At 37.2% G+C, this 16,452-nt stretch overlaps 1 protein-coding gene across 1 annotated transcript in view; it reads left to right on the forward strand.

Annotated features, from left to right (window-relative positions):
* Positions 1–16,452, forward strand: part of LOC137500999 (uncharacterized) — a 57,282-nt gene that overhangs the window by 22,088 nt on the left and 18,742 nt on the right. Inside the window, exon 4 of the mRNA XM_068227818.1 lies at positions 8,625–8,759. Within this exon, the coding sequence (XP_068083919.1) occupies positions 8,625–8,759 (135 nt within the window). The remainder of the gene's footprint in view (positions 1–8,624; positions 8,760–16,452) is intronic.

Below are 16,452 nucleotides of genomic sequence, written 5' to 3' on the forward strand. Positions count from 1 at the left end.
TTGAAAAATACACTTAGATGGGGATGGGGGCGTGGAAAGGACTGATCAGTCGGTTGAATTTTTCTATGGAGATACTTATGTATATCTCAAAAACTGAAGATGTTACAGATGTGGCAATAGGTATTTGGAATCTCCTTTAAAAATAAAGAAACATGTATTTATTTTTTCAACTTGAGAGAATATTTCTCACATGTAGAGTTCTATGTCGCATGCTCTTTTTAGCCCCAAAAGGTAATACCACAAACATGGTTTATGAAGAATTTCTGGGGTAAATGAAACTCAATTTTTGGGCGAGTTTTTGTACTGTAGGAATGCGGAGGAACGATTTCCTTGATCAAATTACGAAATCCACGCGAGCGAATCCGCGGGCAATTGCTAGTAATCTATATATATTGTACCGGGAACGCTGTTACGAGAGAAGTCCGCAGTATGTTTATTGAACTTCGCGCGAGGTGGAAGGTATGCAACCCGCCAAACTCAATGACGTACGCAGCGAGTGACGTGACCTCCTTGAGCACGCTATACTTGACCATGTATGGTAATGTCCTAGCTTACCCGCAAAAGTCTATTTTGCGCTAAACTATCGCTATTTCGACACTGCCACCATAAAAACCATTACTATGGACGCAATCTGTCAAGGTTTCAGGGAAATCCACCGAGATATAAGGGTATATAATACCCGGGTTCTAGACACTTCCATGCGAACGGGTATAAAAGGACCACCCGACCTACGAATTCAGTATCTGTCGCTCCACCGTCTCTGCGACACGGGTGACGGGAGGAGCATTGTGTGTGCCGAACTTATAGTTGAAAAGTCTTCGAAATCCAAGTGTTGGAACTTCGTTATTTTCTCAAGGTGTCGTGTTGGAACTTTGTCATATTCTTCGAGTGTCACATTGGTCTTCGTTATTTTCTTAAAGTGACATAGGAACTTTGTCATATTCTTCGAGTGTCACATTGGAATTTGTTATTTTCTTAAAGTGCCACGTAGGAACTCTGTCATTTTCTTGAAGTGCTGCGTTGGGACTTGGTTATCCAACGATGATTGAAAGAATTTAGAATTTTCATGAGTGTTGTGTACCACGTTGGAACTTATGTTTCGAAGTTATTCGAACTTGTATTTTCGTGAACATAGAAATTTTCCGAACATGTAGGTTGAACTTGTGTCCTACCAACATAAACTTTCGTGTGAACGATATGACTTTTTTTTTTTTTTTCCAAATGCCCCTCGAATTTACGTTCTGTGAAGAATTTTGAAACTTAGGGATGTTCAAACGTTACGTTTAAATGTAAAAATATTCAATACTTTCCAAGTGCTGCATCGGGACTTGTGTTTAGATTCTTATCCTCATTAAAGACTGTGATAACTCAGAATACGCATGTCACGTTCCCAGAAAGCATAGAACTTTCCAGCATTTTGAGTGAATCCATAATTTATGAAATTAGACTTTTTTTACTCGCTTTGCCTACTGACGGAACAGTTTCAGAGTGTTATTTCATTTATTCAGTTCATTGCCAATGTGCCAATGTGTTCTAAATCTTCATAAACTATGCGTTAAGAACTGTGGTGACTGTAATCCTACAGAACATTCTGATTTACTGTAAGCTTTTAAAAATCGTCCTGTTCTCCGAGTGATTATTGCAGGACGTTTTCAATTCAATGTTAAGAGTGTAGTAACAATCATTGAAAGGTTGTATCTGTTTAAGCAGTGCCATGAATGTGTGGACTGCCGTGCAGAAAACTCACATATGAATCACATCTCAAATCGAACTCTGAACATGTGCATTCAGAACTTTGGGACATTCCAGAACTTCAAGAAAGTCCAGAACTTCGAGAAATTCTAGAACTTCTCATCCAAGCAGGCGTGGTCCCTGCCCAGGCCGTATCTGGCACCATCTCAGAACTCGGAGTTGCTAACCAGCCACAACACTTCCATGCTGCTGTACGAAGGTGGTATCAACTTGCTTTCAATAATCAATAAATTCAGATTATTTAAAAAAAAATCTTTAATGTTGATAACTATACCCCTCACTGTACCAACTCCAATGATAAAGCCACTCCCTAGATAGAATCCATGCTCATTAATTTAATATCAAGCACCTCAAAGACATAAACACTTTTCCGGGTACAATATATAAAATTACTTGTCCTGACTGACTGATTCATCATCACTGAGCCAAAAATACTGGACATAAAGAAATAAAATTTTGGGGATACATTCATATTAACATGTTGGTGCTCGCTAAGAGAGGATTTTTGGATATTCCGTCGCTAAGTGGGTGAAAAAGGGGGTGAAATTTTAAAATGAGTGTATCTATATCTCAAAACTTTAAAAATTTACAGATGTAAAAATTGATATTTAGAATCTTCTTTAAAAATAAGGAAACAAGTATTTTTTTGTTTTCGGAAAATCCCAATAGGAGGGGTGTAAAGGGTGAAAAAGTGGTTGAATGCCTTTAATGAGGATACTTATATCTCAGAAACTGAAGATATTACAGACCTGAAAATTGGTATTTGGAATCTCCTTTAAAAATAAAGAAACATGTATTTTTTGTTTTTGGAAAATCCAATTAATGGGAGGGTGAAAAGGGGGCTGAATTTTTAAAATGAGTGTATCTATATCTCAAAACTTTTAAAGTTTACAGATGTAAAAATTGGTATTTAGAATCTCCTTTAAAAGTAAAGAAACACATATTTTTTGTTTTTGAAAAATCCCAATAGGAGGGGTGAAAAAGTGGTTGAATGCCTTTAAAGAGGGTACTTATATCTCAGAAACTGAAGATATTACAGACATAAAAATAGGTATCTGGGATCTCCTTTAAAAATAAAGAAACATGTTTTGTTTTTTTTTTTTTTTGTTTTTTGAAAATCCAATTAATGGGGGGTGAAAAGGGGGGTGAATTTAAAAAATGAGTGTATATACAGGGTGAAGCGAAATTCGCGCACTCAGGCGTCGCAGCGCGACTCCTCACATGCCAGCAATAAAAAAATGTCTGTCACAAAAGTTCGTCCTGCGAGTATATCCACCAGAAAAACGACGTTGAAGAGTGGCAATCTGGCAACCCTGTAACCACATATAGGGTAAGTACCTCTGTCAGGACGTATTGCTCATGTTGTACAGTTGGTGCAGTGAAGAGAGTTTGGGATTAGCATGCAGGATGTCGAGAGGTCGATCCTGGGTTGAGGCCTATGTTTTTTATTTCGTAAATGTAGTCCAGGTAGTATGGTATCTGGCATCTTAATCGTCAACAGTGATTGCAGCGGGTCCTCTAGAAACCATTTGTACTTACATACTACGATCCTAGAAAGTTTTCATTGGTCAGCTTTGAAAGACGCCCATTCCACGTCGTGGGCGTGAATTTATTTGCTTTTGACGATTAAAATGCCAGATACCATACCACGCGGACTACTATTACGAAATAAAAAACATACGCCTCAACCCAGGATCGACCCCTCGACCTCCTGCATGCTAACTCAAAACTCTATCCACTGCACCAACTGTACAACACGAGTAATACTTGCTGACAGAGGTACTTATCCTACATGTGGTTACAGTGTTGCCAGATTGCCATTCTTCAACGTCATTTATCTGTCGGATATACTCGCAGGACGAACTTTTGTGAGAGACATTTTTTTATTGCTGGCATGTGAGGAGTCCCGCTGCGACGCCCGAGTGCGCGAATTTCGCTTCACCCTGTGTGTGTGTATATATATCTATATATATAAAGTAGCTTGTCCTGACTGACTGACTGACTGATTCATCATCGCCGAGCCAAAACTACTGGACATAAAGAAATGAAATTTGGGGGATATATTCATATTATAATGTAGGTGCTTGCTAAGAGAGGATTTTTGGATATTTCGTCCCTAAGGGGGTGAAAAGGGGGGTGAAATTTTAAAATGAGTGTGTCTATATCTGAAAACTTTAAAAGTTTACAGATGTGAAAATTGGTATTTAGAATCTTCTTTAAAAATAAGGAAACGCGTATTTTTTTGTTTTCAGACAATCCCAATAGGAGGGGTGGAAAAGGGTGAAAAAGGGGTTGAATGCCTTTAATCAGGATACCGCTACTTATATCTCAGAAACTGAAGATATCACAGACCTCAATTTTGGTACTTTCGATCGCTGTCAAAAATTAAGAAACACATATTTTTTTGTTTTTGTAAAATCCAATTAATACGAGAGTGATAGGGGGGTGAATTTTTAAAATGAGTGCATCTATATCTCAAAAGTTTTAAAGTTTAGAGATGTAAAAGTTGGTATTTAGAATCTTCATTAAAAATAAAGGAACACGTATTTTTTTGTTTTCGGAAAATCCCAATAAGAGGGTTAAAAAGGGGTGAAAAATGGGTTGAATGCCTTTAAAGAGATTACTTATATCTCAGAAACTGAAGATATTACAGACCTCAAAATTGGTACTTTTGATCGCTTTCAAAAATAAAGTATCACATATTATTTTGTTTTTGGAAAATCCAATTAATGCGAGGGTGAAAAGGGGGGTGAATTTTTAGAATGAGTGCCTCTATATCTCAAAAGTTTTAAAGTTTAGAGATGTAAAAATCGGTATTTAGAATCTTCATTATAAATCAAGGAACACGTAGTTTTTGTTTTCGGAAAATCCCAATAGGAGGGGTGAAAAGGGGGTGAAAATTGGGTTGAATGCCTTTAAAGAGAATACATATATCTTAGAAACTGAATATATTACAGACCTGAAAATTGGTATTTGGGATCTACTTTAAAAATAAAGAAACAGGTATTTTTCGTTTTGGGAAAATCCAAATAATGGGGGGTGAAAAGGGGGATGAAATTTTTAAAATGAGTGTATCTATATCTCAAAACTTTTAAAGTTTATAGATGTAAAAATTGGTGTTTAGAATCTCCCTTAAAAATAAAGGAACACGTATTTCTTTGTTTTCTCTAAATCCCAATAGGAGGGGTGTAAAAGGGTAAATAATTGGTTGAATGCCTTTAATGAGGATACATATATCTCAGAAACTGAAGATATTACAGAACTGAAAATTTGTAAATGGGATCTCCTTTAAAAATAAAGAAACACGTATATTTTTGCTTTTGGAAAATTCAATTAATGGCGGTTAAACAGGAGTGGCAAATTGGGGTGAATTTTTTGAAAGACTATATCTACAGAATATCTGAGAAGCGTAAAATGTTACAGACGTAAAAAGTGGGTATTTGGAATCTCCTGTAAGTGAAAAGAAACATAGGTGATTTGTCTTTGGAAACTCCACTTAAGGGGAACTAAAAAGGGGTGAATTTTTAAAATGAGAATTTCTACAGTATAACTTAAAAAACTTAACATGTTACAGAAGTGAAAAATGGTAATTTTTTAATTCTATTAAAAATAAAGAAACGTGTTTTTAGTTTTCGGAAATACCACTTGGGAAGTGGGGGGGGGTAAAAGTGACTGAAAATGGTGTTGAATTCTTTTAATTAGGCTACTGATATCTCAAAAATGAAGATGTTACGCACGTGAAATTTGATTTTTGGAATCTGCTTTAAACGTAAACAAACACGTATTCTCGGAAAATCCAATGAACGGCGTTTGGGGGGTTAAAGGATTGAAAAAATTAATTGACTTAATTGTATGAGAATACATACATCTAATAAAAACTAAAGTTGTTACAGACGTGAAAATTGGTATTTTGATCTCTTTTAAAAACAAAGAAAAGCGCGTTTTGGTGGGGGGAAATAACCTTGGGGGGGAGTGAAAAGGAGCTGAATTCCTTTCATGAGGACACATAAATCAAAAACTAAAGAGGTTAGAGTGGTGATAATTGGTATTTAGAAGATCCTTTACTATTAAAGGAACAAGTATTTTTTGTCTTAATATCAATTTGTGGGGGGGGGGGGAGTGTGAAAGGAAGTTAAAATAAGTGAATTATTTTTAAGGGGATACTTATATCTCAAAACTGAAGGTAATAAATGTAAACATTGGTATTTGGAATCTCCTTTAAACATAAAGAAACACACCTTCTTTTAATTTTTTGGGGGGTGGGGGTAAATAAACTTAACGGCGGTGGGGTGTAAAAGGCGGTGAGACCAATTGATTTTACTGTTCATAATGTACTTATAAGGAGCCTCCGTTGCTCAGGCGGCAGAGCGCCGGCCTCTCACAGCTGGGTTCCGTGTTTCAAATCCCGGTCACTCCATGTGACATTCGTGCTGGACAAAATGGCGGCGGGACAGGTTTTTCTCCGGATACTCCGGCTTTCCCTGTCATCATTAATTCCAGCAACACTGTCCAATATATGATTTCATTTGTCACTCATCGATCATTGCCCCAGAGGGGAGCTTCGGCAGCCGGCACAATTCATATTGTCGCCGCTAGATGGGGCTTTATTCATTCCATCCCTGATCCTGTCGAATGATAGGAAACAGGCTGTTGACTTTCGATGTACTTATTCTGATCATAAACCGATCATTTTTAATCTTTCCTGGGTTCTTTTTCAACAGCCATCTTTTCCTTCGGAGAACGTTCTTAGATTAGAGTAGATTCTCCTGGCATATAAAAATTTAAACACATTTGAAATAAACGATAGGAATGATATTGACCGTCAAATTGTTCACCTCTATAATAAGGTCACTAATACACGGAGGTATGTCATTCGTATCGCCAGAAATCCCGCACACTTGCGTACGCGCGACAATGGTGCTGGCCACATTGTCAACAATGACAATGGCAGCAGATGTAATTTACCGCCAAGTAGCGGTCTTGCATATTGCTGTGGGGTCCAGAACATATAATAATAATAATAATAATAATAATAATAATGTTCTGGACCGTCGTCACATGTGCGGACCACGCTGGAAACGGGTCCTGGACGGCTAATGACTAAGAATGCAGTCCGGCCGCGGGTTCAGTAGGCTACCGCCAAGGCACCCAAGACGACACCACGACAGATCCCCTGAAGGATTTGATTCATGTTAAAAATGTTTATAGGAAAAGATGGCAAAGATTTAGGGACCCAACTAACTGGGTGGAATACCTGGACCTAGCCCGGGAAGTACGAAATCGTTTGCTGGAAAGAAAGATTGAAAAATGGGAGGAAACTTGCCGTAATCTATTAGAAAACGAGTCAGATCTCGAATTTTGGCGGATTCTCGCAGAAAACTGGTCAGATCGCGAATTTCGGCGGATTATATATCTAAAACAATAAGCATTCAATTATAAATTTCAGTATAATACCGTAGCGAAGCACGGGTATCTTGCTAGTATATATATATATCAAAACTTTTGAAGTGAACAGATGTGAAAATTGGTATTTAGAATCCCCTTTAAAAATAAAGAAACACTTATTTTTGTTTTTGGAAAATCCCAATAGGAGGGGTGAAAGAGGGTGAAAAAGGGGTTGAATGCCTTAATGAGGGTATTTATATCTCAGAAACAGAAGATATTACAGACCTAAAAATTCTCATTTGGGATCTCCTTTGAAAATAAAGAAACACATATTTTTGGTTTTTGAAAATCCAATTAATGGGGATTAAACAGGAGTGACAATTTGGGGTGAATTTTTAGAAAGACTATATCTACAGTATATCGCAGAAACGTAAAATGTTACAGACGTAAAAATTGGTATTTGGAATCTCCTGTAAAAGTAAAGAAACATAGGTGATTTGTTTTTGGAAACTCCACTTGAGGGGAACTAAAAAGGGGGTGAAATTTTAAAATGAGCATTTCTACAGTATATCTTAAAAACTTAACATTTTACTGAAGTGAAAAACAGTATTTTTTATCTCTATTAGTAAAGAAACATGTATTTTTTGTTTTCTGAAAAAACACTTGGGTGGAGGGGTACAAGTGACTGAAAATGGGGTTGAATTCTTTTTATTAGGATACTGATATCTCAAAAGATGAAGATGTTACAGACGTGAAAGTTGGTAATTGGAATCTCCTCTAAAAGTGAAGAAACATATTTGTTTTCGGAAAATACACATAGATGGGTGTGGGGCGTGGAAAGGACTGATCAATCGGTTGAATTTTTCTATGGGGATACTTATGTATATCTCAAAAACTGAAGATGTTACAGATGTGGCAATAGGTATTTGGAATCTCCTTTAAAAATAAAGAAACATGTATTTATTTTTCAACTTGAGAAAATGTTTCTCACATGTAGAGTTCTATGTCGCATGCTCTTTTTAGCCCCAAAAGTTAATACCACAAACATGGTTTATGAAGAATTTCTGAGGTAAATGAAACTCAATTTTTGGGCAAGTTTTTGTACTGTAGAAAGTTTCAGATAATGACTCAGTGCAATTCCGAGAAATGATTACTTTGATCAAATTACAAAATACACGCGAGCGAAGCTGCGGGTAATTGCTACTCTACTATATGAGGTCTAAATTTGATCTGCTCTCTTGGGGTGCCTAGCAGCATGGGATCGATAAACGGCAGTCTACTCTGCCTATTAGGTAATCCGGCCTGGTCATAGTGAGAACAGTATGAATTAATGAGGAACTGAGTAATTACTGGGCATTAGTAATCATTAGAAAATAAGTTTCATATTTTGAAAATAATATTCCTGTCAATTTTTAAAAAATTACTATGTAAATAATTTTATCAGAGCAATATTATCATTCTAATTGATTTTTTGGTGTAATGTCCAGGTTGAAACCGAAATGTCTCCAAAGAGCATCCTAAAAACCCAGGGTATAGATGCTAATGTCTCTAGGAAGAGGGTAGCATTTGAAGATTGGAGTGATACCACAGATGATTCAAGTGTGGATATTAACTCTTACTTTGTAAGTTAATTGTCAATTAATACCAGTAACCATTATCCATAGAAATTCATGGTAAGCAGCCATTTATCAGGTAAGAATGTGGTTAGTATCATAAACACATAGAAGAAGAAACATCTTATGATCCTTTTTCAAGCTTTCCTATTTCATCTCTAGGGAAATGCATAAATGCTACCTTTCTCAAGATCAATTGAACTAGAATTCCATCATAACAAGCAGTGGTTTACAATATTACAAAGTAAGGATAGTACCTGATGGTGCACATGCTCAGTTTGTGTGGCAGTAATACAATCAGGAAAGAGTGCAGCATTTTACTATCTTAATAATAATCATCATTATCATCATCATCAATGTCCCACTCCAGTTGCCCGGGTGTGGCTAACAACCCTCCTCCACTCCTTTCTGTCCTTCCACTTTTCCTGCTCCATTACTTCTGCCACAACCAATCCAGCTTCTCTAATATCCTTCCAAATCTGATCCATCCACCTTCTTCTCAGTCTTCCAATTGGTGTCTTTCCCTTAACTTCTCTTTCCAATTCCCTTCTTACTACGCGATCCTTTCCCATTCTTTTTACATGTCTGAACCATCTCAGTCTCGCTTTCTGTATCTTCTGTACTAACTTTTCTATATTTAGCTCTTCTCTGATTTTAATATTTTGAATTCTATCTCTTGTCTTTTTAACCAATGTTCTTAATAATTTCATTTTTACTGCTTGAATCTTATTTTCTTGTCTCTTATTAGTTACCAGCGTTTCTAGTCCGTATGTTACAATTGGTATGAAATACAGTTTATATAATGTTAATTTCATTCTCTAGGGTACTTTGTCATCCCATAAAAGCTCTCTGACTTGATAAAATGCTGTACCTCAAAGCTCTCTGACTTGATAAAATGCTGAACCTCTACTTAGTCTGTTATTAATTTCAGGGTTGATTTCATTTCTTCCATTAATAATGCTGCACAGATATGTAAACTGTTTTATAATGAACCCTTTTGGTCCATATGGAGGGATACCTACCTTCCTTACCTATCAGCAAAGTTCATGAGATCTGTCTCTTGGGTCGTTTCGGGTTCTTCGTCACTTGCTGAGGTAAAGGTAGGGTTCATTAATTCTAATCTATCTACTGGAATGAAAGGTCTATTGAAACGATTCCTATTTATTCAGGGAAATGAAGTAATTTACTATGTCAACGATGTCATAGTCAATTGTGTCCACTGGACACCACAATCATTTTTACATAAATGTCAGAACACTGGTGTGAGACTTTAACGTAACTGCCTGATGGGCAATCTTACTAGAAACCATTATCTCAATTATTAATCATTTAAGAAAGGAAAGTCTGGAAATCCTTAAATTCGGCTTCCAAGTGAGACCACATGTACCATCATAGTGATTCGTTATGGTCCAGCCCTCGTAACACGAACTCTGGACTCTGAGTATAATTAAGGCCGTCCAATCGGTGTGTGCCACACAGTGGTTCTACGGCATGGACCCTTAATTGAATCGATGTGACCTGCGTCTATGTCATGGACCGACATCTAATCTTCTAAGTTACTTTAAAGTCATTGTGGATGATGACCGCAAGGAAATGATGCTACAATGGCATATGGCCCTAATCTAAGTCACTGAGGTTGATGACCCCCTGACCATCCAAGTTTCTAGGCTGAAGGCTAAACACAATTAAGTTACATCGGTTGATGACCAAAGTTCCACTTTACTATCCCCAGCACATTCACTGCTCAATCAATCAAAGTTCAATAATTACAACAACAACAATGCTCACAAACTTTGTGGCAGAAAAATCCATTTCCTTCGGATATGTCCCCTTTATCTTTACTTTATTTTTAATATTCCCCAGACAACAAATTAAAATTTCCAGAATGCACCTCCAAGTTATTCGCTTGATTAAAGTTATTTCAAAATGCGGTTTCACTGAATTTAATAATTTAATAAATTTAAATGATTTATCGAAATGTTAAAGAACAGTAAATTTTATCTCCGCGGACTCTGGTTTCTTCACAACTTTCTAGGCAGCTGTGATGTGAATTCAATATTGCGATGTTTATCTGGCTGGAAAAGAATTTGTTACATCATTCATGTCCAGCTATATATCTCATCTCGTGATATCATGCTTAAAAATCTAATCTAATCCTAACCGTTTAACACTTGGATATCCTAATAATCTACGTACAAACCAAACAACTCGCCATATAATTACGATGTCATATCTCGTCATTACCATTATGAATTTTACACACCCCTCACAGACAAACCGATCAATCACGACCATCGCTCTATATTTTGGACAACCCTGAAATTGGGTTACTCTGTTCCTTATACTCAAAGTTCATGGTTTCAAATGTTCATTCCGTCCCCAATTACAGTGTTTCGCAATGCTTAGATCATTACCGGCTATGAATTTTCAACTAAATCCAGCATTTTAACGTTTTCCTGGCCGAGAATACAGTACAATCTCGACTCCACTCCTATTCCCGTTATTATCCCCGCTGTCCGCTTAGGTCTCTCACCCCATGCTCGCTTGGCAGTTACATAAACCACCCGGTTCGTTCTACCTGACTGACTTCTCAAAATGTTCCCTTTAAACTCTGCCGACATAATTAAACAAATACGATATTCTAACCAACAAAATGCACAGATTATGCTTCAAGATGCCCACACTAATTATACGCGTCGCCAATTGATACCGCTATAGATTTCTATGAATTTCTTTCCATTCCCAACATTATAAATATTCCTCGGGCTATCATATCCCGGCTTCAATGACAGGACTCTAACCTGATTCGCACATCTCATCTCAACTCATATAAAACATTCCTCGGGCTTCAGTGTCCCGGCTTCAATGACAGGTCCAACCTGATTCACAAAACTAACCTCTGTTTCCCAGCTCCACAATTATCATCGACCAAGAACTGGAATAAAATCCCCACTAGAAATCCCAACATCTAATATCGCACAATGCATTACTCATGAATGACTTCGCATAAATGATATCGTATTTAATAACTTGATTTTTACGAGAAATGACTGAAACATTCTACTAGATCTTTTTATTGTCAGTCAGACATAGTTCAAAATGGGCATTGAAAAAAAAAGAACGTTTCTCTCCGTGACCAAATTCATCTCCCTTGGCTCTCATCCGACAGCGCGCTTCCACTCGATTGAAAATGAGTAACCATGGATTATTATTATTAACGTCAAATTGCAGTCAGAAGAATTTTACATCGAATGAACATCTTACTTCGACGTCACAAAATACAGGCAGTACACTCACACGGATGACGATCTACATTGGACGTGATATCACTTCAGAACCCTTATCAATAACTTTTTACAACATTATACGGCTTTCGCAAGACTTCAAAATTTATCCAAGTGGAAAATAAAACAAATGACTCTTTCAGTCGTACTCTCACATTTACGAAAACTTAGTAGGGCGACCACTGCGTCGTATATCCCCATTCAAATACACTTTTAGAAATCACGATACGAGATATAAGAGGTAGTAAGATGGAAAGTCACATTACCTTATGTAGTCACACCATTGTTCGTCATAGGGCTCACCTGCGACCCTGGCATTTTATTTAGTCATTTTTACATTCATGGCTGTACACATCATTGTGTTTCTTCAGGTTTCTTGGAATAAAGCATAAAAAAAAAAGAAAATACCCTTCACTTGATTGCTTGAACGCACACGATGGATTATAATTACTCCCGCACACGAATTACTTAATCACATTAGAATATTTCAGTACTTTGACCGTCCTATCTGATACACTTATTTCTCTCAAGAAAACTATCTCCCCATGGAGTCAAGACTTAGCCGCAATGGCTAAAATCTGCAGTCGAACTCAGTCTACTTTCGTTGATTTGATTTCGCAGAGCAGCTCAACAAATTTTCGTCCGCTTTGTATCACAAATGCCGGAGAAGGAAGCTTCGTCATGGCGTCCCTTCATATTTATAGCAGTTACCCCCTCTCTTCGGATCTCTCCCTTTGCCGCCAAGAAAATTTCTATAAATTTTCTGACTTACCTAAACTACAATTTCAAGAGTTTTGAAAGTGACTACATGCTTGCTACATTTCTGGCGGTAGTGTTCATGGACATTTAAAAATTTTACGGGTTCGATTTGTGAGATGATTGACCTCCTTTGATAGGCACTATATTTTTTTGACTTGGCGCGGTCACGCCGTGTACACGCGCTTTGAAATAGTTCATAAAAATTACTTGAGATTCTTCCGCCGTCGACACGTGTGGTTGACGTCACGTACCCCAGAGCGTGGGACCGAAGGTAATCACCCCCTCGTCACGTGTCAACTCCATGCTATCAAGAATCCAACTTTAAGTTTAATTGTCATATTATGCATAATGTTCTTAGGGCACAAAGGTCATGGGTTCAATATTCTCTAACCGTTCTCTGTCTATGTTCACTTGGCTTCTTTTTTTCTCTTTTCCACAGTACATGACTACAGTTTTCTTTTTACTAATTACCATTCCAAACTCCTTCAGATTTTCATTCCAAATGTCCAGTCTCCTTTGTACTCCCTTTCCTCCCGTTCCGCAAATCACGTCATCATCTGCAAATACCAAAGCATTTACTTCATCATTACTGATACTCTATTTTGCACATTTTATGATTTCATCCATCAATATAATAAACAATAATGGTGATAGTGCACTTCCTTGCTTGAGACCTTTTCTTGTATAAAATGTTTCAGAGTCACCACTCCCCACTTGCTTTTCCTCTCATGATACATATTTTTTATCTTGTTAATTGAAGATTTTAGTACATCATTTTTCAGCAGGCATTCCCATACATGTTTTCTCTTAATTGTATCATAAGTTTTTTTTCCAAATCCAAAAATATGAATATGATTTCCTTGTTCCTTTCCAGATGTTTTTCCATTATCATTTGCATTGTAAATATTGAGTCTATTGTTGATCTATTTGGTCTAAAGCCATATTGTTCTTCCTCTAACTGTGTTTCTATTATATCCCTGTCTTTTTTCTATGACTTTCTCCATTATTTTTAGACCATGTGATAATAGAGTTATACCTCTATAATTTTCACATTTCTTCCTATTTACTTTTTTGAACAATGGTACAATGCTTCCTTGTTGCCAATCTTCAGGTATCCTTTCATCCTTCCAAAGGGCACTGAGGACTCGGTATAGCCACTGTAGTCCAATGCTTCCTGCTGCCTTAATCATATCAGCATTAAATTAGTCTTTTCCACTTGCTTTACCTTTGGTTTTTGCTTTCACTGCCCTTTCACGTTCCAACCATGTTATCGGGTTCTCTTCTTTTTTCTCCATCTATTATTTCCATTTTCTTATCTTCTTCTCATTATGAAGTTTTTCAAAATACTTTGCCATCACCTTTTGAAGACCCTTTTCATCATGTACCAGTACTATGAATCCATCTTCTTTCTCTAATGCCTTGATGTTTTTTTAAATATTCTTTTTTATTTTATTACTCTGTATAATAGTTTCTGATGTCCTTGACTATCTTGCTCAGTTTTGTTGGTAAACTCTCCCCAACATTTCTCTTTTCTTCCTTGATATTCCTCTTTATTTGGAGTTTCAATCTTTGGTATTCCATATGTAACCTTTCCATCTTATTCTCATCCCTCTGATACGTTTTTTTGCTTTTCCTTATCCATTTGTTTCTTCACCTTGATCCTTTCTTTTATTTCTTTTTTTATTTTGTCTGTCCACCACTGTGTCTCCTTTCCCTTAACTTTAGCTTTTGTTTTCCCGCATACCTCAATTGCTGCTTCTACATATGTCTTAAATTATCTCACTTCGTATTTCTTAATAAGGGATGTGACCGAGGTCGATAGCTGCAGTCACTTAAGTACGGCCAGTATCCAGTAATCGGGAGATAGTGGGTTTGAGCCCCACTGTCGGCAACCCTAAAAATGGTTTTCCATGGTTTCCCATTTTCACACCAGGCAAATGCTGGGGCTGTACCTTAATTAAGGCCACGGCTGCTTCCTTCCACTTCCTAGGCCTTTCCTATCTCATTGTCGCCATAAGACATATCTGTGTCGGTGCGGCGTAAAGCAAGTAGCAACAAAAAAAAATCAACTCCTAACAGGTATTATAAACCTTCTTTCTAGGCAATCTCTTCATTGTCTACTATATTGTTCTAGGGCCTTTTCTCCTTTGTCTTTTTTTCCTATTCTTTGTAAGCTGATACTATTATTGTTAGAAGGATCCCCCCCTCCCTGATGAACTTGATGTTAGCATTTTTATTTCTGACTAACCAATGCAAGAAAATTAAGCAAGCTTTGGAGTTTTATGTGACTGTGGTTATAATCCATGGGACTTTCATGAAATCTAAACCACTTGTACAAGACTTTCCATTTGGAAAATCTCAGGTGCATTAACCAGAATTCAAATCACAGCCATCTTGGTGAGAGGCTAGCAACAAAGTTGCTGAGCTATGATGCTCACCCCTCTAAGCAACCAGGTTATTTTCATGTAACACGACTTCTTAGATGACTTATTCTTACACAATAGTGCTCAGTCAGACATTTTGTGAGGAAGTATTATTATCCAATTATCCAAGCCCTAGCAAATTATGACTGTTGATATGCTCTTCTCTGTCATAAAGGGTTGTTTGATGAGATCACTTCCTTTCACTTAAGTTAGCTGCACTGTGCACCATGATGAGATTGTAGCCTGTAGCTTACAACCAGTATAATTTATATACCTCTTGTATTATTTATCCAGCAGTGACATTGTATCCATAACTTTTATCCCTGTATGCACATTCTTTTGAGGATGTAGAGCCTAGATCTTGTGAAGCATTTAGAATTTATAGCAAAGATTTTTATTTATACAATGTCTGATTTGTAAGATCAAATCAATAACAGAGTAATGTGCTGCCATAAAATACAATTAGGATTTGGAGGTTGCCCATTCTCATATGCACCAATTATCCAAGCCCTATCAAATTATGACTGTTGATGTGCTCTTCTCTGTCATCAAGGGTTGTTTGATGAGATCACTTCCTTTCACTTAAGTTAGCTGCACTGTGCACCATGGTGAGATTGTAGCCTGTAGCTTACAACCAGTATAATTTATGTGCCTGCTTGGCACCATTCCTTTTTGATGTTGAAATTTCCATTTTCGTGTTGTGTATATTATTTCAGATTTGATTTCAAACAGTGATGGAAACGCCCAGATCAAAGGCACTTCAAAAAATTACGTAACTAGAGCTCACATGGAGAAACTTTATTTTACAGGGTGATACAAGGATACACAGTAATAGGGCACTGAAATGCATTACTATTCACCAGGCACCATTCCTGCCCAAGCACTTATTCCAGCAGTAACCAAGGCATCCATATCGGCATGGAAGAAATCTGCATCTAGTCCATTCTGTATAGCCATATCATCATAGAATCACTTAACATCCAGGTGCTTTTTCAACAATCCAAAGATTCATTGGGTGCCAGGTTGGCGCTGTAGGGAGGGTGGTCCAGATAGTTGATTTACTCACCTGGGGAGCAACGCTGAATGCTGTCAGATACTGTGACACACTGGAGTGTTAGTAGAAAATGACCTGACTTCTCTTAACAGGCTTCATGTTGCTCCTCGACAATGCCAGACCACACACAGCCAACAGCATTTGGGAATTGCTATAACACTTCCGAGTGGAGTTACAGGTCC

The sequence above is a fragment of the Anabrus simplex genome, chromosome 5, assembly GCF_040414725.1.
Source record: "Anabrus simplex isolate iqAnaSimp1 chromosome 5, ASM4041472v1, whole genome shotgun sequence".
In the NCBI taxonomy this organism is placed as follows: Eukaryota; Metazoa; Arthropoda; class Insecta; order Orthoptera; family Tettigoniidae; genus Anabrus; species Anabrus simplex.